A 25,558-nucleotide genomic window follows, 5' to 3' on the forward strand; every position below is an offset into this window, starting at 1 on the left:
ATTTCAGTACTTGTAATTGGGTTCTTCATAATTTCTATTTCATCCTGGTTCAGTCTTGGTAGATTGAATTTTTCTAAGAATCTGTCCATTTCTTCCAGGTTATCCATTTTATTGCTATATAGTTCATAATAGTCTCTGATAATCCTTTATAATTCTGCATTGTCTGTTGTAACCTCTCCTTTTTCATTTCTAATTTTGTTGATTTGATTCTTCTTTTTTCTGATGAGTCTGGCTAAAGGCTTGTCAATTTTGTTTATCTTCTCAAAGAACCAGCTTTTAGTTTTATTAATCTTTACTATTCTTTCTTTCATTTCTTTTTCATTTATTTCTGCTTGGATCTTTATGATTTCTTTCCTTCTACTAATTTTGGGCATTTTTTTGTTCATCTTTTCCCAGTTGCTTTAGGTATAAAGTTAAGTTGTCTGTTCAGTGTTTTTCTTGTTTCTTGTGGTAGGGTTGTATTGCTATTAAATTCCGTCTTAGAACCACTTTTGGTGTATCCCATAGGTTTTGAGTTGTCGTGTTTTCATTGTCATTTGTTTCTAGAAATTTTTTTATTTCCCTTTTGATTTCTTCAGTAACCTGTTGGTTATTTAGAAACATGTTTAATCTCCATGTGTTTGTGTTTCTTACAGTTTTTTTCTTGTAATTGATGTCTGGTCTCATAGCATTGTGGTCAGAGAAGATGCTTGATATGATTTCAATTTTCTTAAATTTACTGAGGTTTGGTTTGTGACTCAAGATGTTGTCTATCCTGGTGAATGTCCCATGTGCACTTGAGAAGAAGGTATATTCTTTTGCATTTGGATGGAACATCCTGAAGTTATCAATGAGATCCATCTCATCTGATGTATCATTTAAGACTTGTGTTTCCTTATTAATTTTCTGTTTGATGAACTGTCCATTCATGTGAGTAGGGTGTTAAAGCTTCCTACTGTTATTATGTTACTGTCAGTTTCTCCTTTGATGTCTGTTAGTATTTGTCTTATGTATTGAGGTGCTCCTATGTTGGGTGCATAGATATTTACAATTGTTATGTCTTCCTCTTGGATTGATCCCTTAATCATTATGTAGTGTCCTTCCTTATCTCTTGTAATCCTCTTTATTTTAAGGTCTATTTTGTCTGATATGATGATTGCTACTCCAGGTTTCTTTTGCTTCCAATTTGCATGCATATTTTTCCATCCTCTCACTTTCAGTCTATATGTGTCTTTAGGTCTGAAGTGGGTTTCTTGTAGACAGCATATATATGGGTCTTGTTTTTGTATCCATTCAGCCAGTCTGTGTCTTTTGGTTGGGGCATTTAATCCATTTACATTTAAAGTAATTATTGATATATATGTTCCTATTGCCATTTTTTTTATTGTTCAGGGTTGATTTTGTAGATCTTTTTCCTTCTCTGGTATTTCTTGACTATATAAGTCCCTTTAACATTTGTTGTAAAGCTGGTTTGGTGGTACTGAATTCTCTTAATTTTTGCTTGTCTGAAAAGCTTTTTATTTCTCCATCAATTTTGAATGAGGTCCTTGCTAGGTACTGTAACCTTGCTTGTAGATTTTTTTCCCTTTCAGTACTTTAAATATATCCTGCCATTCCCTTCTGGCCTGCAGAGTTTCTGCTGAAATATCAACTGTTAAGTATATGCGGGTTCCCTTGTATGTTACTTATTGCTTCTCCCTTGCTGCTTTTTTTTTTATATAAAAGTGATTTTTGCCATAATTGACATGAGTCAGCCATGGGTGTACATGTGTCCCCCATCCTGAACCCCCCTCCCACCTCCCTCCCCACCCCATCCCTCAGGGTCATCTCAGTGCACCAGCCCTGAGCACCCTGTCTCATGCATCGAAACTGGACTGGCGATCTGCTTCACATATGATAATATACATGTTTCAATGCTCCTCTCATGTTTGGTTTTCTAGACAAGAAACACTGCTCATCAACAAAAACCTTCTACAGACAATGAGTTAGGTTCTCTGCTAGACTCTGCATGTTCACTGGAAGGGCATGTCACTCTCACAGAGCCCATCCCACCCAACAACCAATCCGGAAACAGAGCCAGAGAGCAAGCCTTACTGGCTGTTGGGGGACTGAGTGTCTATGTTTCATTTCTCCTGAGTCAGGGATTCAGCAGATCAACCTTTCTTTCCACTAGTCCCCCACAAGCAGAGCAGGGGGAGAAGAACATAACTCATACATGTGTGGAACGTGGTCTTTTTTTCTTTCTTTTATGTTGAGTTAGTTCCCTCCTCCTATGTCATGGCCATATATCCCAAATATTATAATCTGTTTAGTTATTAATAATTAATGTAAGTAACCTAACTGGGGAAAATGGATTAGATGCTATGGTGCTTTTGAACTGGGAAGCTGTCTTTGCCCCATTGTATATTCTTGCCTCCTTTGTCAAAAATAAGTTACCCATTGGTGCACAGGTTTATTTCTGGGCTTTCTATCTTGTTTCATTGGTCTATATTTCTGTTTTTGGCCCAGTACCATACTGTCTTGATGACTGTAGCTTTGCAGTGTAATCTAAAGTCAAAAAGGTTGATTCCTCCAGCTCCCTTCTTTTTTTTTTTTTTTTAATTAGTTGGAGGCTAATTGCTTCACAACATTTCAGTGGGTTTTGTCATACATTGATATGAATCAGCCATAGATTTACACGTATTCCCCATCCCGATCGCCCCTCCCACCTCCCTCTCCACCCGATTCCTCTGGGTCTTCCCAGTGCACCAGGCCCGAGCACTTTTAATGTTCTTTCTTTGTGTTTAGTCTTTGTCAGTTTGACTAGTATGTGTCTTGGTGTGTTTCTCCTTGGGTTTATCCTGTATGGGACTCTGTGCCTCTTGGACTTGATTCACTGTTTCCTTTTCCATGTTGGGGAAATTTTCAAATATAATCTCTTCAAAAACTTTCTCATACCTTTTCTTTTTCTCTTCTTCTGGGACCCGTATAATTTGAATGTTGGTGTGTTTGATATTGTCCCGGAGATCTCTGAGACTATCCTCAGTTCTTTTCATTCTTTTTACTTTATTCTCCTCTTCAGAAGTTATTTCCACCATTTTATCTTCCAGCTTACTGATTCATTCTTCTGCTTCAGATATTCTGTTATTGGTTCCTTCTAGAATATTTTTAATTTCAGTAATTGTGTTGTTTGTCTCTGCATTTTTATCCTTTAATTTGTCTAGGTCTTTGTTAATTGATTCTTACATTTTCTCCATTTTCTTTTCAAAGTTTTTGATCATCTTTACTATCATTATTCTGAATTATTCTTCAGGTAGTTTGCCTATTTCCTCTTCATTTATTTGGACTTCTGTGTTTCTGGTTTGTTCCTTCATTTGTGTAGTATTTATCTGCCTTCTCATTTTTTTAAACTTATTGTGTTTGAGGTCTCCTTTTCTCAGCCTTCAAGGTTAAATTCTTTCTTCCTTTTGGTTTCTATCCTCCCAAGGTTGGTACAGTGGTTTGTATAAGCTGCGATTAGGGTGAGATTTGTGCTGAGTTTCTGTTTGTTTTTCCTCTGATGGGCAAGGCTAAGTGAGGTGGTAATCCTGTCTCCTGATGATTGGGTTTGTATTTTTGTTTAGTTTGTGGTTTAGATGAGGCGTCCTGCACAGTGTGCTACTGGTGGTTGGATGTTGCAGGGTCTTGTATTCAAGGGGTTTTCTTTGTGTGAGTTCTCACTATTTTATACTCCCTAGGGTTAGTTCTCTGGTTGTCTAGGGTCTTCGAGTCAGTGCTCCCACTCTGACGGCTCAGGGCTTGATCTCTCTCCAAAGACCAATCTACCAACAGGAATTTCACCCAAAATGAAAGGGCCTTTACTTGAGTTCCAAAAGCCAGTGCACAAGAGCAGAATGAAAATCTCTGACTCAGTGAAACCTAGGTATTGCCTGCCACATGGACAGACCTTGGGTTGCAACAGATGACTAGAGGGTCTGTCTTTAGCAGTTCTTTTTCATCTTTTTGATTGTTTCTTTTGTTGTGTAGAAGCTTTTTAGTTTGGTAGTCCCTTGTATTGATTTTTGCTTTTGTTGCTTATAATTTTGGTGTCATATCTAAAAAATTCATTGCCAAGACCAATGTGAATGAGTTTTATGGTTATCAGGTCTTATGTTATTCCATTTTGAGTTAATTTGTGTGTGTGGTGTAAGATAGGGGTCCAATTTCATTGTTCTGTGTGTGATTATCCAATTTTTCCAAAATCATTTGTTGAAGAGACTAACCTTTTCTCATTGAGTGTTCTTGGCTCCCATATAAAATATTAACTGACTGTAAATACAGAGATTTATTTCTGGGCTCTCTATTCTGTTTTATCGGTTTGTGTGTCTACTTTAATGCCTGTATCATACTGTTTTAATTGCTATAGCTTGGTAGCATAGTTTGAAATCAGGACATGTGATGCCTTCAGCATTGTTTTTCTTTTTGATAATTGCTTTGGCTATATGGTGTCTTTTGTAGTCCCTTACAAATTTTAGGGTTTTTTTTTGTGTGTGTGTGAAAAATGCCATTGGAATTTTTATACAGATTGCATTGGATCCATAGATGACTGGGTAGTATAGACAGGTTAACAATATTAATTCTTCTGATCCATGTACATGGGATATCTTTCCATTTGTTTTTGTCTTCAATTTCTTTCATCAAAGTATTGTAGTTTTCATTGTACAGATCTTTCACCTCTTTGGTTAAATCTATTCTTAAGTGTTTTATTGCTGGTGATGCTATTGTGAATGTGATACTTCTATTTATTTTTTAGATATTTTGCCATTACTGTACAGAAAACACCACTGATTTCTGTATTTTTGTTTTATATCCTGAAACTTTACTGAATTTGTTGATTAATTCTGATAGATTTTTGGTTGAGTCTAGGGTTTTCTGTATATGAGATCATATCATCCACAAATAATGACAATTTCGTTGCTTCCTTTCTAATTTGGATATCTTTTATTCCTTTTTCTTGGCTAATTGCTTTAGCTAGGCCTTCCAGTACTATGTTGAAGTAGGACTTCAGAGTGCTGAGAGGGGGCACCCTTGCCTTGCTTTTATCTTACAGGAAAACTTTCTGTTTTTCATCATTGAATTAGCTGTGGGTTTGTTGTATATGGCCTTTATTATGCTGATATGTGTTCCTTCTATATTAAATTTGTTGAGGGTTTTTAATCATGAAAGTATGACTACAACCTCCATCTCAAATGTCTCTGGGACAATTTGGGAGACCAAAAAAAAAAAAAAACTAAGAGACCCCTGTGAATAAAGAATGTCATTATATTTTCTGTTCTGCTAAACATATTTAAAATGACATCATGTGCATTGATATGATACCAGGATAGAGGGAGAAGAAATATATGTCTTTATAATGCTAAAGTTGTCCTTTCCTCCTTTGTTCCTCAAAGGCAGCCCTGGAAGCATTAGATGAACTGGACCTGTTTGGTGTGAAAGGTGGGCCTCAATCAGTTATCCATGTCCTAGCTGATGAAGTACAACACTGCCAGGTAAGAGGATAATGGACCATATTGTAGAAAAATATATTTTTACTCAGACTCAAATTTAGCATGAGCTTTAGAATAAGAACTGAATGAGAATACATAATCTGATTTATTATCATGTGCCAAAAATGTCTTATTAAGCATTCTATAGAGATAACCTGATGTGACATGAGCTATAACAGAGATAATAGTCCTGTTCTCTCACCCAACATTATAAAGGAATCCCATCACAGTGTATGAAATTATCCTCTATTGTATCTCCTTTTCTAAATATACCGAGAGAACAAGAGGTGATAGATTTTGAGTGTTCTTCTTGATAGTGGTTCTGAATATTTCTCTTGTCCCCATTGGCACTAGGGTTAGATGTTTGGAGATTAGACTGTTTACATGGTAAATGCATATCTTCAGTTTTGTTTAAGATTACTTTATGTATTGAAAGATAAAGGTTCTTGTCATTGACAGTATGTCTTTTCCCATCTTCTTCAAACCCTGATTGGACCCCCATGGTGTTCTAGTGAATATAATCTTACTTTCTAATTTTAAAAATGCATTCCCCATCCCAATCCCCCCTCCCACCTCCCTCCCCATGTAAATCCATGGCTTATTTATGTCAGTGTATGGCAAAAACCACTACAATATTGTAAAGTAATTAGCCTACAACTAATAAAAATAAATGAAAAATAAATAAATGAAAAATTTTCAAATGAGAAGATAAATTTGGGGGATATAGGAGCTAAGCTTTCTATATCCTTCTTCCCAGCAGCTATATTTGTGCTTAAATAGTTGTTAATGGAGCAACAGGATTGTGGGTGGAAAAATGATGCTTAGAGTATTCTTTATCCATTGGCAGCTGCTTAAAAATCAGGATTAGGAAGCACTGAGAGAACGATTAAGACAAGGGATGATTTATAGAAGTAGCTTGTCTTCTAAGCTCTCACTATTGAATCATTTTTAGATTTTCATTTAAATTATCTTCTTCAACATAAATCTTTTGAAATTAAAGCTATTAGTTTTATAATCCCAGGTCACTTACTAATGTGCTACATTTGACTTCCTTTCTTTCCTTTCTTTCAGTCTATCCTTAATTCAATACTCCCCCGGGCTTCAACATCTAAAGAAGTTGATGCTAGTTTACTTTCAGTTATTTCCTTCCCAGCCTTTGCAGTAGAGGATAACCAGTTGGTGGAGCTCACAAAACAGGAAATCATCACCAAGCTTCAAGTATGTCCATATGTGCCTTTCTTTTCTTTAGGGCTCTAATTTTAAGGCAAAATTAGTATCTTTGTGGGCCTTGAATATGACCTGTGTCAGTGATTTAACCAAGCAGTCAGAGTTAACATCACCAGTAATAAGTAATAGTAATATCATGTACATGCCCTGATACAGTGCACTGAGAAGTGCATAGCACCTCTGTGATGTCCTTCCCAAGAATGTAGTACCTCAAGCCAAATTCAGGGACATTCTACAAAACAGCTGGCAGATGCTCTTCAAAAATGCTGAGATGATGAAAAACAAGGAAAGACTGAAGAACGGTCACAGATTAGAAGAGACTGAGACATGATAGCTAAATGCAGTGGAACTCTAAACTGGATACTGGAACAGAAAAAAAGTGTTAGTGAAAAGCCTGGTGAAATCCAAATAAGTTATGTACTTTGGTTAGTAGTGTTGTACCAAGGTTAGTTTTTTAGTTTTGGTGAATGTCCTATGGGCTTTCCAGATGACTCAGTGGGAAAGAATACGCCTGCCAATGCAGGAGATGCAGGTTTAATTCCTGGGTCAGGAAGATCGCCTGGAGAAGCAAATGGCAACCCACTCCAGTATTCTTGCCTGGGAAATCCCATGGACAGAGAAGCCTGGTGGGCCACAAAAGAATGGGACATGACTTAGTGACTAAACAACAGAAACAACAAAATGTTCTATGGTTATATAAGATATTAACATTAGGGGACAGTGGCTGAAGGAAATATGGGGACTCTGTACTGTTTTGGGAATTCTTCTGTAAGTCTCAAATTATCTCAAAAATTTTAAAATGTGTTTCCTTTAAAAAAAAACTGTAGTCTCATAAGAATTGTGTGAGCAGAACCACATAGGTTCATAATTGGGCTGTCATAGACTTATCTGATGGTAGAAAGCCATGGAGAAGTTAAATAAGAACTTTGCTTTAGGGAAGAGCCTATAACTTAGCCCTCACTTGAAATCACATTGCTGAAATTGGTTTCTGTTGCTGGGCTGATATCAGAGTTTTTTTAAATTATTTTTTAGGTATCATTTCTATGTTGTTGATAGGTTGGCACATGTAGCTTTTGCAGAGGATGCATTTCTTATTAATTACATTGCTGTACCAATGTATGTGCTTCTTACTTGTTTCCTCTGCATTTCCAGGGTCGTTATGGTTGTTGTCGCTTTCTACGAGATGGATATAAAACTCCTAAAGAGGTAGGTTTGTTTTCCCCAAAATGAGTCCAAGATAGAACAGTCACTACTAACTGCAGCTTCATTCAGAGAAAATATGTATCTCATCAATATTACTTCAAATAATTACTAAATAGGCTAACAAAGACTGATGCTTGCTGCCTTTTGGGGTTTAGTTGCCAGGTTTTCTCTGTGAGCTGTTCCATATTAAATAAAATAGAGGAAAGTATATATCCTTCTACCTCTTGAAGTTGTTTAGTTTCAGGAAAGAGCTACTAATGGATGCTTAAATCACTGGATGAAAATTTTAGCGGAAACAGAATATTTACATAGTCTCAAAGTGTTCCCCCTGAAATATTCAATAATTACAAAGGAAAACTCTTTCTGTCAGTAGATCCTTTTGGATCCCTTCTACCTTTTGCAGTTGATTAATTCTAAACAGTACTTGATCTTGAAAAGTTAACTTTCTTTTGTTCCATTTGTCAAAAATTTTCCTTGGAAATATCAATGAAGAAAATTAAGTATTATTAAAAAGGGAATGAGTGATTGTTAACTACTTTGGCAATGTAAACATTATTTAAAGGCTCAGGTCAGCTGGTTGAGAGCCATTATAATTTTTTTTAATTACTGAGCTCAAACTCTTCTGGTTTACTTCCTCTCTTCCATGTGATACTCTAGGCCTTTTGACTTCTGCCCCCACTAATCTATTAAAATTGTACTCTGAAATATCATCATAATCTCCTAAGTAACCAATCTAGTAGCATTTTCTTAGTCCTTAGTCTCTTTTTTTAGATGAATTTAATTTTATTCAAATCATAATCCAAATTACAATGGATAGATAGTTTTATAATGGAATATAACTAGATTTTACTGATTTCACTATAGACCCTGAAAAAAAATACAATAAAAATAGGTTTGACATCTCTGTTACCTACCACTACATTTTCTTGAAATTCTTTTCCTCTTTTAATTTCCACAACTCAATGTCATCCTAATTTTTCTCCTCTTTCTGTTCTCCCTCACCAAACTCAGGATTTACCAAGTTTCTGTTCTTTGGTTGCCTGTTCATTGTATATAGGTACTACAGCTATAACTTGTGTTTCATGTGTCAAGTCTTCAAGGATGATTCCCAAACCTTCATCTCTTGCTGTCCTTCTAAACATTTTTATTTGTATGTTCTGCCACTACCTCAAAGCTAACAAGTACAAAATCAAACTCAAGGTTAGTTACAAATTAGTCTCACTTCCTCATACATCTGCCTGTAGTATCATTTTTATCCTAGTTCTACTAGTTAGAATCATATGACAAAGTATTAGTCGCTCAGTCGTGTCCAACTCTTTGTAACCCCATGAAACTGTAGGCCACCAGGCTCTTCTGTCCATGGAATTCTCCAAGCAAGAATACTGGATTGGGTAGACATTCCCTTTTCCAGGAGATCTTCCCAACCCAGGGATTGAAGCCAGGTCTCTTGCATTGCAGACGGACTCTACTGTCTGAGCTACCAGTATTTGCTAAAGGAGGAGAGTGTGTATGTGAGCTGCCTTCTCTGAAACAAACTATTAGTGATGAAAGGCTGTGTTGTAATACCTCTGAACTAAAGATATAGTCTGATCTTGGAGTAATAAGACAGACTTTGTTTATTGTTTTTACTAGGATCCCAATCGTCTGTACTATGAACCAGCTGAGCTGAAGTTATTTGAAAACATTGAGTGTGAATGGCCATTGTTCTGGACATACTTTATCCTTGATGGGGTCTTTAGTGGCAATGCAGAACAGGTAATGGCGCTGGGGAAAGAGCTTTTCAGCAGATTGTTATTACGTCTTCCTCTTTCAGTTAATGACTGTGCTGACCTTATGCCCAAATGGAAGTCTTCCTAATAGGGAGGACACAGAGTTGTCTTCACAGGGGTCCCTGACCTCCAATGCCTGATGAGCCGAGGTAAAGCTGATGTAATGATACTAGAAATAAAGTGTGCAACAAATGTAATGCCTTGAATCATCATGAAACCACCACATGCCCCTAGGTCTGTGGAAAAATTCTTTCCCACAAAACTGGTCCCTGGTTCCCAAAAGGTTGAGTACCACTTTCCTAGAGACTAATAGTTGAGGGTACTATGTTAGAGAATAGCACTGAAACATGTACACTACCATATGTAAAACAGATGAACAGTGCAAGTTCAGTGCATGAAGCAGGACACCAAAAGCCAGTGCTCTGGGACAACCCAGAGGGACAGAGCAGGAAGGGAGGTGGGACGGGAGTTCAGGATAGGGGGAACATAAATATCTGTGTCAAATTCACATTGATGTATAGCAAAAACCGTCATAATATTGTAAAGTAATTATCCTCCAATTAAATTAAGTAATTGAAAAAGGTAAAATTTTGACTACATCCCCATCCCCAACAAAAAGAGTTAAAAGACATAGAAACACACTGCTACATTTTTAAATGGATAACCAACAAGGTCCTACTGTATAGCACAGGGAAATCTGCTCAATGTTATGTGGAAGCCTGGATGGGAGATAGTTTGGGGAAGAATGGATACATGTATATGTATGGCTGAGTCCTTTCACTGTTCACCTGAAATATCACAATATTGTTAACCAGCTATACCCCAATACAAAATAGTGTTTAATTTAAAAACAAGAGTTAGAAGACTTAGGTATTGCTATCACTCAGGCTTGACTTTTAGTAAATATAGAAAGCAGAATAGCAAGTCCTGTGTATTTGCCTTAGTCATCAGACATAGATACTTGAATTTACCTCCTGACTTTATATGTCTTTATAAAAAATAAATCTAAAAAAATAAAATAAAAAATAAATCTTGGAAATGATGTTCTGACTTTAGCAAACAAAACAAAACAACAACCCAGTTATACCCTGTCCTCAAACCCCAAAATACAGTCATCGTTGCTTTTTTAGCTACACAAATAAAGTAGTGCAGAAACCATTGTGGGAAAGCAGTGAGACTGGACAGTTTAATCAAGTAAGTTTAATGTCAGGCATTCTGCAAATTGGCTGTGTGCTAAACTTGGACGTAAAAACAACACATTTGGAATTCATTTTACTCAGCTACATAAAATACAGCTTTGTGTAATTTGAGTTTTGGCCAATAGTAATCTGCAACTGCCAATGTGAGTTTAAATAATAGAGTTACAATGAAGTTTCAGGGGCACAAAGGGTTATTTCTCTAAGCTTTAGTAAATTATAGAGTATATTTTTTGAGCAAGAAAAACAATAATAGAAATAGCTGCCTTATCTTGACCACCCTATTTTGATTCTACCATTTTTTTCAGTCCTTCTCAAATTCCACAAAATTACTCATCAAAAAGTGGGCTTGCTCAAAGAAAGTTTTATTTGTTAAATGTGCCAACTGAGTATAAAGCACATTTAGGTTTAAACTCTTGGGAGGAAGAAAAGAGTTGGAAGACCTGGATTCTTTTTTATTCTTTTCTTTTACCAACTTTGCTACTGACCACTGAGTAGCCCAAGTACTGTCATTGACTTCTTTAGTTTCTCTGTGCAGGCATACCTCAAAAATTCGCAGGTTCAGTTTCAGACCAGCATAAAGATTGCAAATATCTCAATAAAGCAAGTAATATGAAATTTTTTTGTTTCCCAGTACTTATAAAAGTTGTGTTTATCCTACATTCTATTAAGTGTATAATAGCATTTTATGGCTAAAAGAAAAAACAATGTATATACCTTAATTAGAAATAGTTTATTGATTATTAATTAGAAATAGTTTATTGCTGAAAAATAATAAGCATCATCTGAGCCTTCCATAAGTCATAATCTTTTGCTTTTACATGCTTTGAGATACTGTGAGAATTCCCACAAACATGACACAGAGACACAAAATGAGCAAATGCTGTTGAAAAAATGGTACCAGTAGACTTGCACAATATAGGGTTTTACAGTTTGTAAAAACAAACACAACAAAAAAAACGCAGTATCTGTGAAGCACAATAAAGTATAATAAGACAAGATATGCCTGTACATATGATGAGAATAATTTTTCTGTCTTCATTGAAGAAGTGTATAGCCCTAAAATTCTTTGAATTCCACAGGTAAAGATGTAATAAGTACAAGGTACAGTCAGTTTGGCTATAATGAGACACATACATTACCTAAAAATTACCATGCTCTGCATATTCAAGAAGTAAAAACTATAGGGCTTGTGCAAAAATGTGGTTTGGGAACAACACTTAAAAAGTTTCTCAGAAATATATACAAAATTATAGGAACCTAATAAAAACAGTACCACAAATAGACATTAGTGGCTTTAAAGCATTCATTCATTCCTCTTTCAAAAATTATATTCTGAGAAAATTATTTTGCAAGTAGCAAGCATTTATGTACAATTCTGCTCATCACTATTACATTCATACAGATTAAGTCTGGTGATAATTTAAATGTTCAACAAGAAGGAAATATTAAATTAGAGATCATGCATATAAAATATGCTACTATTAAAATATTTATTAAATTTAATATTATTAAAATTTTGGATTAACTTGTTTTATATTTCAAATATAATTAAGTGCTTGGTTTTCTCATAATTGAAAAAGCAGTACCACAGCTTTATACATGTTAAATGTTTAAGAAATACATAAATACCACAAAGATATAGCCTTTGTACTTGAAAAACAGCTGAAGTTTGCTTGTGAATATGTGCACCTCACAGGGCTCCCATGCTTGCCACTCCATGTGCCAGAGGAAGAGAAGAAAAGAGAAATAGCATGAAAATGAAAGTGAAAGTTGCAATGTTGTGTCTGACTCTGCAACCCCATGGACTGTATAGTCCATGGAATTCTCCAGGCTAGAATACTGGAGTGGGTAGCCTTTCCCTTCTCCAGGAGATCTTCCCAACCCAGGGATCAAACCCAGGTTTCCTGCATTGCATGCAGATTCTTTACCAGCTGAGCCACAAGGGAAGCCCAAGAATACTGGAGTGGGTAGCCTATCCCTTGTCCAGGGGATCTTCCTGACCCAGGAATCGAACCGGGGTCTCCTGCATTGCAGGCGGATTCTTTACCAACTGAGCTATGAGGGAAGCCCAAGAGATAGCATAAGAGGGGAAAAAAAGAATATTAAGCAGAGAAGAAGAATAAAAATAGGCCGAGGAGGGAGTAGAGGGGGAAATTAAGTAGAAGAAAAGGCTCAGAGCCATGCAGCCAAAGTGACTGTAAGAGAGCAGCTGGAGAGTTGTAGAAGGAGAGTTACTTAAAATTGGATGGAAAGTTATAACACCACATGTGGATTGTGTTTCATGGCTCTCCTGAGGTGTGTACATGTGTGTGTTTTGTGTATTCTTACAAGACTCCTTTCAGCTGAGTGCATTCTCAGGTTGAAATTGTGCATAAGCAGATATGAAATTTATGTTATGCTCAGATCGTTCTCTAATATATCAAATGCATTGGAACACATTTGTGCTTTCAAAACAACTATTACAGCAGAACTGACTGTATATTTTTTTCCACCATAAATTATAGTTGTTTTTTTTTTTTTTTACTTTTTACGTATTACTAATCTACAGCAAATTGTTAAGCAAAAAATGTAAACTTGATCATAATAGAAACTTGATTTGGCAGGGACAATACAGTTTTAAAAGCAGTTACATGAACAGTCAATAAGCTGTACTTAGGTTAGTACCTAGTGGACAAAAGTAGACCCATGGAGGCGGGTTGACTTGGGCTCAAATCTGAACTCAACCTTGCACTGGCTGTGTCATCTTCCACAAGCTCATAACTTCCTTGAGCCTTAATTTCCCTGTAAATAGGCTTTAGTTACACACACCTGGATGGTAATTAAAGTTAAATACACTAACATATGCAAAACTCCTAGCATATCTGACCTCTAATAAGCATTCAGTAAATTCTACTTCCCTTTCTTTTCCCTTTCTCTAGGTGAATACATTCCTTTACAATAGAACCTTCTTTTGCTACAACCCTTTTCTAGATCCCCAAAGGTAATTCTCTATAAACTTTGTTCTCCTTTTCTTTTATCTACAGGTTCAAGAATACAGAGAGGCTCTTGAAGCAGTCCTCATCAAGGGCAAAAATGGAGTCCCACTGCTGCCAGAGTTGTACAGTGTTCCTCCTGACAAGGTGAGCTGGACAGTGCCCTAATATGAAGCTGGGAGAAGAGGAGCAGTACCTCAAAAGGACTGCCTTGTCTGACTCAAATGAACTTTAATCTTTTGATTTTAATGTTCTAGAGCCTGTCTTTAGGTATAGGACAATAAAAATATTATTTTATTCCTTTGAAAATAAAGTTTTAAAGCAGGCTTGGTTATGGCACTGTTACTGAGTGAGATGAGGGCAAGACCAAACCTTTCAATGGTAGTTTCATGGGTGTATATTTACCCTCAAACTCATCAAGATGCATATGCTAAATACATATGGCTGTTTTGTATGTCAGCTATATCTCAATTTTTAAAAATAAAATAAATTATTCAGAGATTAATTTTTTTTAAATCAAACTTTAAAGTTGAGAATGGCTTGGAGATCAGTAGGCTGAACTAGAGTGAAGTTCTGTGTGAACTCTCAGTATTTGATATTTTCTGCTGTGATATAGTCATCTGTGATTAATTGAGTAGATCAGGCTTGGAAAATGAAGTATGTCTCTATTTTCTCAAAATGCCAGTCGAGATTACTATTGTTCCTCATCTCCCATTGCAGAGCATTAGCTGGGGGAGAGATTCAGTCTTCCATGCTAGTGGGGTTGAATGGACTAAGCTCCTAGAAACATCAGCAGCATCACCTAAGAGCTTGTTATAAATGCAGATTTCAGGCCTTCCCTGACATCTACTCAGTCAGAATCTGTCTTTGGACCAGATCCTCAGGTGGTGCATACAGTTAGAGAAGTACTGTCCTAGACTGCAATCATAGTGCTTGACTTTGTAGTGTATTGCATATGTGACTGTTTTATAGAATATGAATCACAGTCCAGACTCACCCTTTTTGTTGTCTAGTAACTTAAACCCTCTTTTTCTTTATCTTGTTATCTTTTTTAATTTAGGTTGATGAAGAATATCAGAATCCTCACACTGTGGACCGGGTCCCCATGGGCAAACTGCCTCATATGTGGGGACAGTCTCTATACATTTTAGGAAGCTTGATGGCAGAGGTAAGGGGAAACTTCAAGGCTCTTCTACTTTTCTGCTTCAGTCACCATAACAAACAGATTTTGTCAGTAGCTCATTTGTGAGTGCAAGTTTCCCTGGTGGCTCAGTTGTAAGAATATGCTTGCCAATGCAGGAGACCCAGGTTCAATTCCTGGGTCAGGAAGGTCCCCTGGAGAAGGAAATGACAACCCACTCCAGTATTCTTGCCTGGGAAAACCCGTGGACAGAGGAGCCTGGCAGGCTACAATCCATGGGTTGCAAAAGAGTCAGACACGCCTCAGCAACGAAACAACAACAATATTTGTGAATAGCCTTTTGTATTCTGCCTTAATTACAAAATTTCCTCCAGTTCCTTAGAGTGGGAACATGGCCAATCCTTGGCAAAAATCTTTCCCCCTGGTAACCATGTCCCTCATGCTTGCCCAGGGCTTTCTACCCTGGTACTGTACTTGAAGTTGCTCTGAGATCGGTCTGGAAACGCCCCCTGGTGCCTTGTCTGGTGACTGTGAATGTAATTGTGCTTGGATAGTAATGATTTATCCCTGGTGGCTCAGATGGTGAAGAATCTGCCTGCAATGCAGGAGACCCGGATTCAATCCCTGGGTTACGAAGATCCCCTGGAGAAGGGAATGGCTACCCACTCGAGTATTCTTGCCTGGAGGATTCCATGGACAGAGAAGCCTGGTGGGCTATAGTCCATGGGGTCACAAAAAGTCAGACGTGAGTGAGTGACTAACACTTTCACTTTTTTTCAGTAATGACTTATAATGTGACTGAGCGACTAACACTTTCACTTTTTTTCAGTAATGACTTATAATGAAGTTAAGTGCTCACTTTTCCAAGCAACATAATGTTTCATTCTTTAATCGAATAAACTGATGAGGTAATTTTAGGTACCATGACAAGTGTTTATGAGCATCATAGTGTTTTGTTTGTTTGTTTGTTGATAAGGGGCCCTTTATAAATTCTTTACATTAAACTCTGCTGATCCAATTCTCAATGAAGCACTTAGGAATTTCTTACTTTATGTTCAGCTTATATGTGACATTTTGAGCCATAAGAAGCTTTCCCTTTCTCAGAGTTTTCCAGATTTGTTGACAAATCTACTTCCCCATTATACGTTATCATATAAGCTATAACCCAGGCATTATAGGATTATAACGCTATAATCCTAAAGCAGGGATCCTGAACCTCCAAGATCTAATGCCTGATGATCTGAGGTGAAACTGATGTAATACTAATAGAAATAAGTGAAAGTGAAAGTCGTGTCCAACTCTTTGTGACCCCATGGACTATATAGTCCATGGACTGCTCCAGGACAGAATACTGGAGTGGGTAGCCTTCCCCTTCTCCAGGGGAATCTTCCCAACCCAGGGATCAAACCCCAGGTTTCCCACATTGCAGGCAGATTCTTTAACAAGCTGAGCCACAAGGGAAGGCCCAATAAATGTAATGCGTTTGAGTCATCCTAAAACCATGCCCCCACCCCGGTCTGTAGAAAAATTGTCTTCCATGAAACCAGTCCCTGGTACCAAAAAGGTTGGGGACCACTGTCCTAGAGGATCTGGGGTGGGACTTAGCTTTCCTTTCCAAGCCAGAACCTTTGACTTGTTTATAAGTAACTTGTTTATTTTCTACAACTGTTTTCTACAGCTGTTTTCTACAGGTATAATTGACATAGATCACTATGAGTTTCAGATGTACAGCATAAAGGTTTATCTTTGGTTGACATTATTATAAATGTAGCAATAATGGGCAGAATGATTTGTTTAAAATCTTGGTGACTTCCTCATTCAATTAGAATAAATTAAATGCTATTTAAAAATGAGGAGATGAATGGTATTCTTAAGGGATAAGTGGATGAGTTCATCCCGTTTCATCAGAGACTCAGGTCAAGTCAAAAGATATCTGCTGAAAAGAAAGCATAGCGTGCATATGAGTAAATGTGAAAGCAACAGGACTAATGACTTAAATTATTGATTATAAGCATTGTGATCTGATTGTATAATCATGTGCATGCAGAGAAAATGAAGGTATAACTAGAAAACTTTCTGTTTATCTTTTATACCCCATCTATTTCCAAAAAAGAATTTGTGGCAACCACTAGAAATTAACTCCAGACAAAATTTAATTTGGATGTGAATTCAGGAGTTCAAACATTTTCATACAGTAAAGGTATTTGCTTTCTTTCCATACTTGCCTCTCACATGTTATGGTACACAGTTCTGGCACAGGTATGTTGTTTCTGCTCCAATATTAGCTTTCTTTGGAGATATAATAATCTGTCTTTTTTATGGATTTTCTTTAGGGATTTTTAGCTCCAGGAGAAATTGATCCCCTAAATCGTAGGTTTTCTACTGTACCAAAGCCAGATGTTGTGGTTCAAGGTATGTATTCTTATTCCCAGCATCTAAAAACTTATATTAAAGGTCTGATTTGGGCCAAAAAATGATGACTTTATTCTTTATGAAGTATTTTGTTAGGCTTACAAATGTATAGTATAAACTTGGTTCTGTTTGGTTTCAAGATTGCTATTAATCTTACTTATGAGCAAATGTTTAATAAAGGATGTTATTTGACACTCTTAACCACTATCTTATTTCTGGAAACTCATTTCTTTTCACCATGATATATTATAGCCTCCTGATTATCTCTGCTTTTGTTCTGAGAATTCCTTCTATGCTTTTTCTGCTAATATTTCTTTCTTCTCATATCCTCCTAATGGTTGTATACTTAGTCTTGTACACTTGTTATTTCTGTATTTACACCCTGCATGTGTTCACTAGGGCTGCCTCCTTCATAATAAATTTCTTTCATGGCTCCAACTATTACCTCTTTAGAAAATGTTCAAAACCTTAATTTTATTTTGCTCCTAGCAATTAACTTAAATTTTGAGGTTATCTACTTTATGCAAAACACTGGACTAAGTTCTATAAACATGTTAAGAATTCTAGTCCTAATATATATAAAGGATCTTTATAGCTTATGCTTTAAATACAAAACTGACCTTTTTTGTCTCCTTTCCAGCCTTTTACCTCTCCCAGTTCTCTCAATGATATCACTATTATGCTAGTCTCCTAGGGTAGAAAACTCCAGATGACTTTTGACTCCCCCAAAACACTATCCAGTATGATACTAGGTCTTCCTGTGAAGGGTTTCTCAGGTGGCTCAGTGGTAAAGAATCCGCCAGCTAATGCAGGAGACACGGGTTTGATCCCTGGGTTGGGAAGATTGCCTGGAGGAGGAAATGGCAACCCACCCCAGTATTCTTGCCTGGGAAATCCCATGGACAGAGGAGCCTTGTGGGCTACAGGCCATGCGGTCACCAAGAGTCAGACACGACAGGTCATTTAGCACAGCACAGCCTCCTGTGAAGCTCCTCCAATATGTCTCCATTTCAATCCCAACCTCCATTGGAATTGATTCTATGTAGAAAAATAATCCTTTGTATTTTCTAAACCTTCTTATACTTGGCATCCTATGTGGTCATAAAGGTAGTCTTTGCTTATCAATATATATCATACTTCATTTTATTGTGCTTCACTTTATTGTGCTTTGCAGATACTGTGTTTTTTTGTTTGTTTGTTTGTTTGTTTACAAATTGAAGGTCTATGGCAACCTTGTGTCAAGCAAGTCTGTTGGTACCATTTTTCCAAGAGCCTTTGCTCTCTTCATGTGTCTGTCACATTTTATAATTCTAGCAAAACTTCAAGCTTTTCATTATTATTGTATTTGTTATAGCAATCTGGGATCAGTGATCTTTGATGTTACTACTATGACTTGTTGAAGGCTCAGATGATGGTTAGAATTTTTAATAATAGTAAAGTATTTTTAATTGAGGCATTCACATTGTGTTTTTAGATACAATACTGTTGCACACAATAAATTAAAGCATAGTGTAAACATAACTCTTTCTAAATTGTATTTATTTTTTAATTGAGGTATAGTTAATTTGCAATGTTATGTTAGTTTCAAGTGTACAGCAAAGTGATTCAGTTGTGTATGTATATGTATATATATATATATACACACACACACACATACATACATACATACAGATATATTCTTCTTCAGATCCTTTTCCATTATAGGTTGCTATAAGATATTGAGTGTAGTTCCCTTGTTTACCTATTTCATATATAGTAATGTGTATATATTAATCTCATACTCCTAATAGTTTATCCCCCCTCTACCCTGTCATCCCTTTTGGTAACCACAAGTTTGTTTTGTATAAGCACAACTTTTATATATAGACTAGGAAGCTAAAAATTTGTGTGACTTGCTTTATCATGATATTCACTTTATTGCAGTGGTCTGGAACCAAACCTGCAATATCTCTGAGGTATTTAGTATATAACGAACATTATATAAAAGACCATTACTCTCCATCCATGAGAAAGCTTGTCCCCCTTTGAAGCTTGTGCCATCTGGCTATACTAGTCTCCTGGTTACTCTCGTTCATTCATTTAAGACTTTGAGACTTGGCTTAAAGCCTCCTCTTATTCCTCAGTTCTACCATAGTGATAGATTTCAACATCAGAGTAAGTGCCATCTAATATTTTAGCCTCAGAGTTCTTAGATATCCATAACCCTAGTGACCTTTCCCTCTACCACTACTCTACTCACTTTGAGGACCAAACTTTAGAATTATTTTACCTCAGATATTCCATTGCCAAAAGTCCCAATCCCCAGTCATAATTACATACTGTTTCAGTTTTCTCTCCCTGCCCCATCCTCCAGTTACACTTTTGTCTATTTTCTCCTAGTTTGTCCTTCCCAGGCTTCCCTGTTGGCTCAGTGGTAAAGAATCTGCCTGCCAATGCAGAAGGCACAGGTTCAGTCCCTGGGTCACGAAGATTCCTTGGAGAAGGAAATGGCAACTGACTCCAGTATTCTTGCCTGGGAAATACCATGAATAGTGGAGCATGATGGGCTACAGTCCATGGGTCACAAAAGAGTCAGACACAACTTAGCAACTGAACAATGACAATATCCTTCCTTACCTTTCAGTTGGTCATCTAAATATCTTAATCATCAGTGCACCATACTTCTGCTATACCCACACAGGAAAATCATAGCTCCAGATCAACTTTCTTATTTTCTGATCCTATACCTGCCTTGCTAAAATTTTCTAGAAAAAAAATCAAACAAGTGAGCATAGCAGTAGTGCTGTAAATCCAGTCTCCAACTCAACTAGGCATTTTCATTCTTCTCAACAACTCTACTGCTTATTTTCAGCCTCATTTTTGGCCTGCTACTTTATGCTGGATAATCTTAATGTTTTGATCTTTGTCAGTTTCCCAAACCCCAACCACAATTTTATTTATATCTTCACCCATTCTTACCTCTTTTTCTTTAGTCTCAGAGCAGTTGTTTTTTCTCCTCTTCAGCACCAACTCTCCCTTCTGATGGTTGATCCTATTCTCTTTCCCAACCTTCCTAGAAACCTGCTCTTTCCTGTCATCTTCAAACTCTTCTCTGTTGGTTCTGATTTTTAGTACACTGACATCATCATCCTCTAGTTATCCTACTCTTCTTTTCTCATCCAAACATCCACTTATTTGTATTTCATTCATTCTGATGTCCTTTACAAATAGCTTATTATTCCTTTGAAAGTGCTTTTGCTTAAGTTATTGCCAAACTCAGTAGATATTTTTCAATCCATTTTTTAGTGGGTCTTTCTGTTTCACTTATTGTTTGTTTCTGAGACTCTTAATTCCTGTGTCTTCTGTGAGACCATACACTCTTAGATCTCCTTCAACCTGAATTTTATACTTTCTCTTTCTAGGCTTCCTCTTCTGCTTGCCCCTTAACTGTTGGTATTCCTGGGAGTTTTGTCCATAGGCCACTGTTCTTATTACTCAGAATATTTGTTACTGTATCTCAGCCTCCTCTCATTGCTAACCTTTTCCCTTTTCCTGCCTCCTCACTTCTGCCCTCTCAGTAGATGACCTCACCTCCTATACCATAGAGAAAATATAAGCTATGAGACAAGAACCCCTTACTCCCACCCCCAGGTTTTTCTTCATCTGCCCATTTCTTATATGTTGAAATTTCTGAAGGTTATGTTCTAGGTCCTTTTTTCTTTTTTTTTGTTTGTTTGATAAAAACAGTCCCACAACATTTATTGTCATCTGGTAATAACATAAGGGTGAGCAGAACAATATGAATACAAGTTTTAAAACTACATCTCTAACAAAGGACACCTAAAAAACCCAACAGTATTGCCAAACAATTTCTCACTTCATCTATCACTTCTAGTTGGAGACACTTTGGAGCAGAGTAATGTTATCTCCTTTTAGCATGATCTGACCCAGTTGTTTTCTTGACTTTGTTTTAGAATGAATCTCTTCTGCATTATCTAATACAAGGTTCATATACTCATCAAAACCAGTGATACAGCCCTCTATCCGCATATTCACTTACTCATAAAGCCACACCTGAATCCGCCATCCATTTTGCAAGTATCTGAAGATGAGATTGATGGCCTGCACCATCACCTTCTGCACCTTCTGGCCCTGGCCCCGGTACGCCATGCTGGACACTCACAAGCACCACACTACTCCACACTCTCTCTCAGAAAGCAACTTCCGGAACCTTTCTTATTTTCTATACATTCTCCTTGACCCATCTCATCTCTTTCTATGCTAATGACTTCTGCACTTTAAACTCAGAATATCTAAAATTAATCAGTTGCACCCTCCTAGTTCTACATCACTCATGCCTGCTTTTCTCTCTATTTGCCTATGTCAGTAAATGGTACACTTTTCTCACAGTTACACAAATAACATTCTCAATATCTCCCCCTCTCTCATCTCCTACATTCAGTCAGTTAACAAGTTCCAATTTCTTTACCTTCTAAATAATTCAGAAATCCATCAAGTTTATCCAGTACCAGTGTCATGATCCTAATCTAAGTAATCAGCACCTCTTTCTTGCATTACTTTTTAAGTGGTCTCCTCGTCTTCAGTGTAGGTTGACTACAGTATATCAGTTTATTCTTCAAGCAACTCAAATATGTTCTTTTTAAGATAGAGATATGGATGTATCATTCCCCTGATTACAACTCTGCAAGGGCTTCCCATTACCAGCTTTCTTAACAAGACTTACAAGGCTCTTTATGATCTGGTCCCTGACCTTGTCTTCAGTGTCATTTCTTATCACTGTCCTTTTACACCCCATACTCCTGCTGAAAAGGACTTTTTATTATTACTGGATCTGCCTTGTTTTCTGTTGCCCATGAGTCTTTGTCTATGCTATTTTTTGTCTGGAACAACTTCGTTACCTTTACCTTCAGCTTGCCAGAATAACTCCCATTCAGCCTTCTAGCAAGACTCAATGTCAAATGTCATTTTCTCCAAGGATCATATCTATCTTTGTATCTCTAACTTATGGCAGTATCTAGCACATAAGTGGTACCAAGTAAGCATTTCCTAAATATTTGATAAAACATAAAATGCTGAGTTGTTGGGTTGAAAGTATTCCTGGGGCCCCAGAATGTGGTTCACTTACCTCTCCTTTAGTCCCTTCTACTCCTGTTTCCAACTGCATTGCTCTCTGCAGAACCCTAGGGCTTAGGAGAATGCAATTTGGCAATCAGTACTCAAGGATAAAATGCAAAATCCTTAAAGTGACACACATGCTCTCCATGATGATCTAACCCCTATTTGCCTTTCCAGATTCATTTTGTTGCTGGTGGGGGGGGGGGGTTGTTTGTTTGTTTTTGCCACTGTTCAAATATTTCATGCTACAGCAGTTTTGAAATATATGTTGTCCCCACACCACTGCTCTCTCTCTCACACACACACAAAAATACTCTTTTCTGTTTTCATGTTTTATGATCATTCTCGATCTTCAACCTAAAATTAATTTCCTCATTCCTATTCCCTTCTTTCTCCTGGCTAACTTATTCGTTCTTTCAAATTCAGCTTAGACATCAACTCCTTCAGGAAGTCTTTTCTGAAACTTCCCTCTACCAACTTCAGACTAGATAGGTGTCCCTCTTGGGGGGGGTCTCATAATGTAATATATATATATATATACTTTGCAATTTGTTTTATAATCAGTTTATGTATGTGACACTTTTATTACACTGTGAGCTCCTTGAGGGAGACACTAACTTATTCATCTCTAAATCCCTAGTTTTTAGCATAATGCCTTATCCATTGAAGTGCTTAGTAAATGTTTATTAGTGAATGAATGGGTAACCGCATGTGTTTCCCTGGATTTTGTCATCCCACCATTATTCTACCTTTGTATATTGTCCCTGGAGAATCTTTGTCATTTTTCATTTAGAAGTAATCAAGGTAGTGTTATATCCAGAGGACCCTGTAATCACAATACCCTGCATATCCTGCCCCAGATCACAGCAACACAACACCATGAGGTCCCCAAGATAGAAAAATACACAAAAGATAATGGGAAAGGAATGCAGAGTAGCACTTTGTTAACTAGGCTTTTGCCCCCCAAACTCAACATAGACAATACTAGTAAGCTGGCATGAACTAAATGGCACCTTAATTTTCTCATAAACCCAATTCAATACACCTTGCAGCACTAGCTGGAGAAGGGAATGGCAACCCACTCCAGTGTTCTTGCCTTGAGAATTCCATGGACAGAAGAGCCTGGCAGGGTCCATGGGGTTATAAAGAGCTGGACATGACTGAGCAACTAACACAACACAGCAGCACTAGAGAAGCAGGAGTAGGGCTCATGTTTGCCCCTATTGCTTAGCATTAAGCCAGTTGAGGTCCCATTCAGATTATTGGCCCCCAGACAGGTATCAGTCCCATAGAGGGAAAATAAATGGAAGAGTCAGTGAGCTGGCCTGGACTTCTTCTCCCTTGTGAGAATGATGAGCACTTCTGAGATGTGAGTGTAAGAGGATGAAAAGGGAGCTGCCAGGCTTGGCAGGCTCTGAGTCTAGAAAAGTGTTATCCCCATCCCCCAAAACAAACACACACAATTTCAAATAGGGCACCTCAATTCTTTATCCTGAATTTACCTTGCCTTCTATCATTCTCTAGCTATAGAATGATTTGTATCACTAGGATATTCTTTATTATCTTCATAATGCTGTCCCTGGCCTCTTTTTTTCTATTTAAACATAGAAACACAGATATAAAGCAAGCGTGGTGTTCTCTAGAAACACATAGGTATATAGAAAAAAACAGAATTGAATACTCTAGTCATGAGGTCTTAGTTCCTTTTCCAGTTAGATATCGTTATGTACCTAGCATGATGCTTGTTTCCTAAGTTTGTAATAACTGTTAATTTCCTTCTCTTCTTTTTGTCTTCCCTTCAAAAAATATTGTGTGGCTTGAGAGAGATCTTTTGGACTTCCTGGGTTCAATCCCTGGGTTGGGAAGATCTCCTGGAGAAGGAAATGGCAACCCACTCCAATATTCTTGCCTGGAAAATCCCACGGACAGAAGAGCCTGATAGGCTACAGTCCATGGGGTCACAAAGAGTCAGACACGACTGAGCGACTTCACTTTCTTTCTTGAGAGATCTTTAGGTTCCTGTTGAAATAAAATTTTCTGTTAACCTCATCTTTTTTTCTTTCCTACAGTTTCCATTCTAGCTGAAACAGAAGAAATCAAAGCCATTTTGAAGAACAAGGGAATTGATGTGGAGACCATTGCTGAGGTATACCCCATCAGAGTACAACCAGCTCGTATTCTCAGCCACATTTATTCCAGCCTAGGTAAGGAGATTGGCTAACCTGCTAGAATCAAAGCATTACTCAATACAGGCTGGTTTCCTGCCATTTTATTTTTTCTTGATGTTTTATTTTTATTGCTTTATTAAACTAGATCTGAAATGGAATTTAGAGTCTCTGGAATCAAAGTTTCTAACTCTATATACCCTGAACAGGGTTGATAATTTTCAATGTGTTTTATGAACTCTTTGGTACAAAGGGCATGATTATTACCAGGCAATGTTGTATCTTTGTTCCAAGTGTGTGCTTAACCAATATGTTCTTCTCCTCTTTCTTGGGACCTATATTTCTGTTTTGAAAAATATGAATTTTATGTAGATTAATAGCCAAGGAGCTTGTTTCTAGGTCATTTATACTTTGTCATGTAATGAATTAGTTGATAATATTTTAAAATTCCAATTCTTGATCTAATTCTTATTTTTAATTAGTACTTTTTATTCAATATATATATTAAATTTGGTGATAGACACATTAAACAAATTACTACAAATTAAAAACTTATGCAAGTTATTACAAATTTCACATTAAACAAATTACTATAATGTTAACTGGATAAAACTTGGAATTACTTGTAGAATTTCTAAAATTTTATTTTATAATACAATCTAAGAAGATACTTTCTTCTTAAATGAAAGCAGAGTCTTAGGCTGTATTCAAAAGGAAATGATTTGAAACAGTCTTTTAGGAAATTAAGATTTTTATAAAAGTTATCTATAATATTTGATAGTTTCCAGTTCTTCAGATAATGTTGTATGTGTCACAGATACATGTATGTATACATATACACCCAAGATCAAATAATCATTTAAGAATTTTTA

General features: G+C 36.9%; 1 protein-coding gene and 1 pseudogene across 5 annotated transcripts in view; one reads left to right on the forward strand and one right to left on the reverse strand.

The window, feature by feature from the left end:
- The window catches only part of PHKA1 (phosphorylase kinase regulatory subunit alpha 1), a 164,199-nt gene that overhangs the window by 33,939 nt on the left and 104,702 nt on the right, over positions 1 to 25,558 (forward strand). For all 5 annotated transcript variants that reach the window (XM_043458195.1, XM_043458196.1, XM_043458197.1 and 2 more), the window contains exons 7-14: positions 5,388 to 5,486; positions 6,555 to 6,701; positions 7,863 to 7,916; positions 9,546 to 9,668; positions 13,905 to 14,000; positions 14,914 to 15,021; positions 17,328 to 17,406; positions 24,591 to 24,725. In XM_043458195.1, the coding sequence (XP_043314130.1) occupies positions 5,388 to 5,486; positions 6,555 to 6,701; positions 7,863 to 7,916; positions 9,546 to 9,668; positions 13,905 to 14,000; positions 14,914 to 15,021; positions 17,328 to 17,406; positions 24,591 to 24,725 (841 nt within the window). The remainder of the gene's footprint in view (positions 1 to 5,387; positions 5,487 to 6,554; positions 6,702 to 7,862; positions 7,917 to 9,545; positions 9,669 to 13,904; positions 14,001 to 14,913; positions 15,022 to 17,327; positions 17,407 to 24,590; positions 24,726 to 25,558) is intronic.
- LOC122434627 lies at positions 21,277 to 21,771 on the reverse strand (annotated as a pseudogene).

Source organism: Cervus canadensis, chromosome X, assembly GCF_019320065.1.
Source record: "Cervus canadensis isolate Bull #8, Minnesota chromosome X, ASM1932006v1, whole genome shotgun sequence".
NCBI classification, from domain to species: Eukaryota; Metazoa; Chordata; class Mammalia; order Artiodactyla; family Cervidae; genus Cervus; species Cervus canadensis.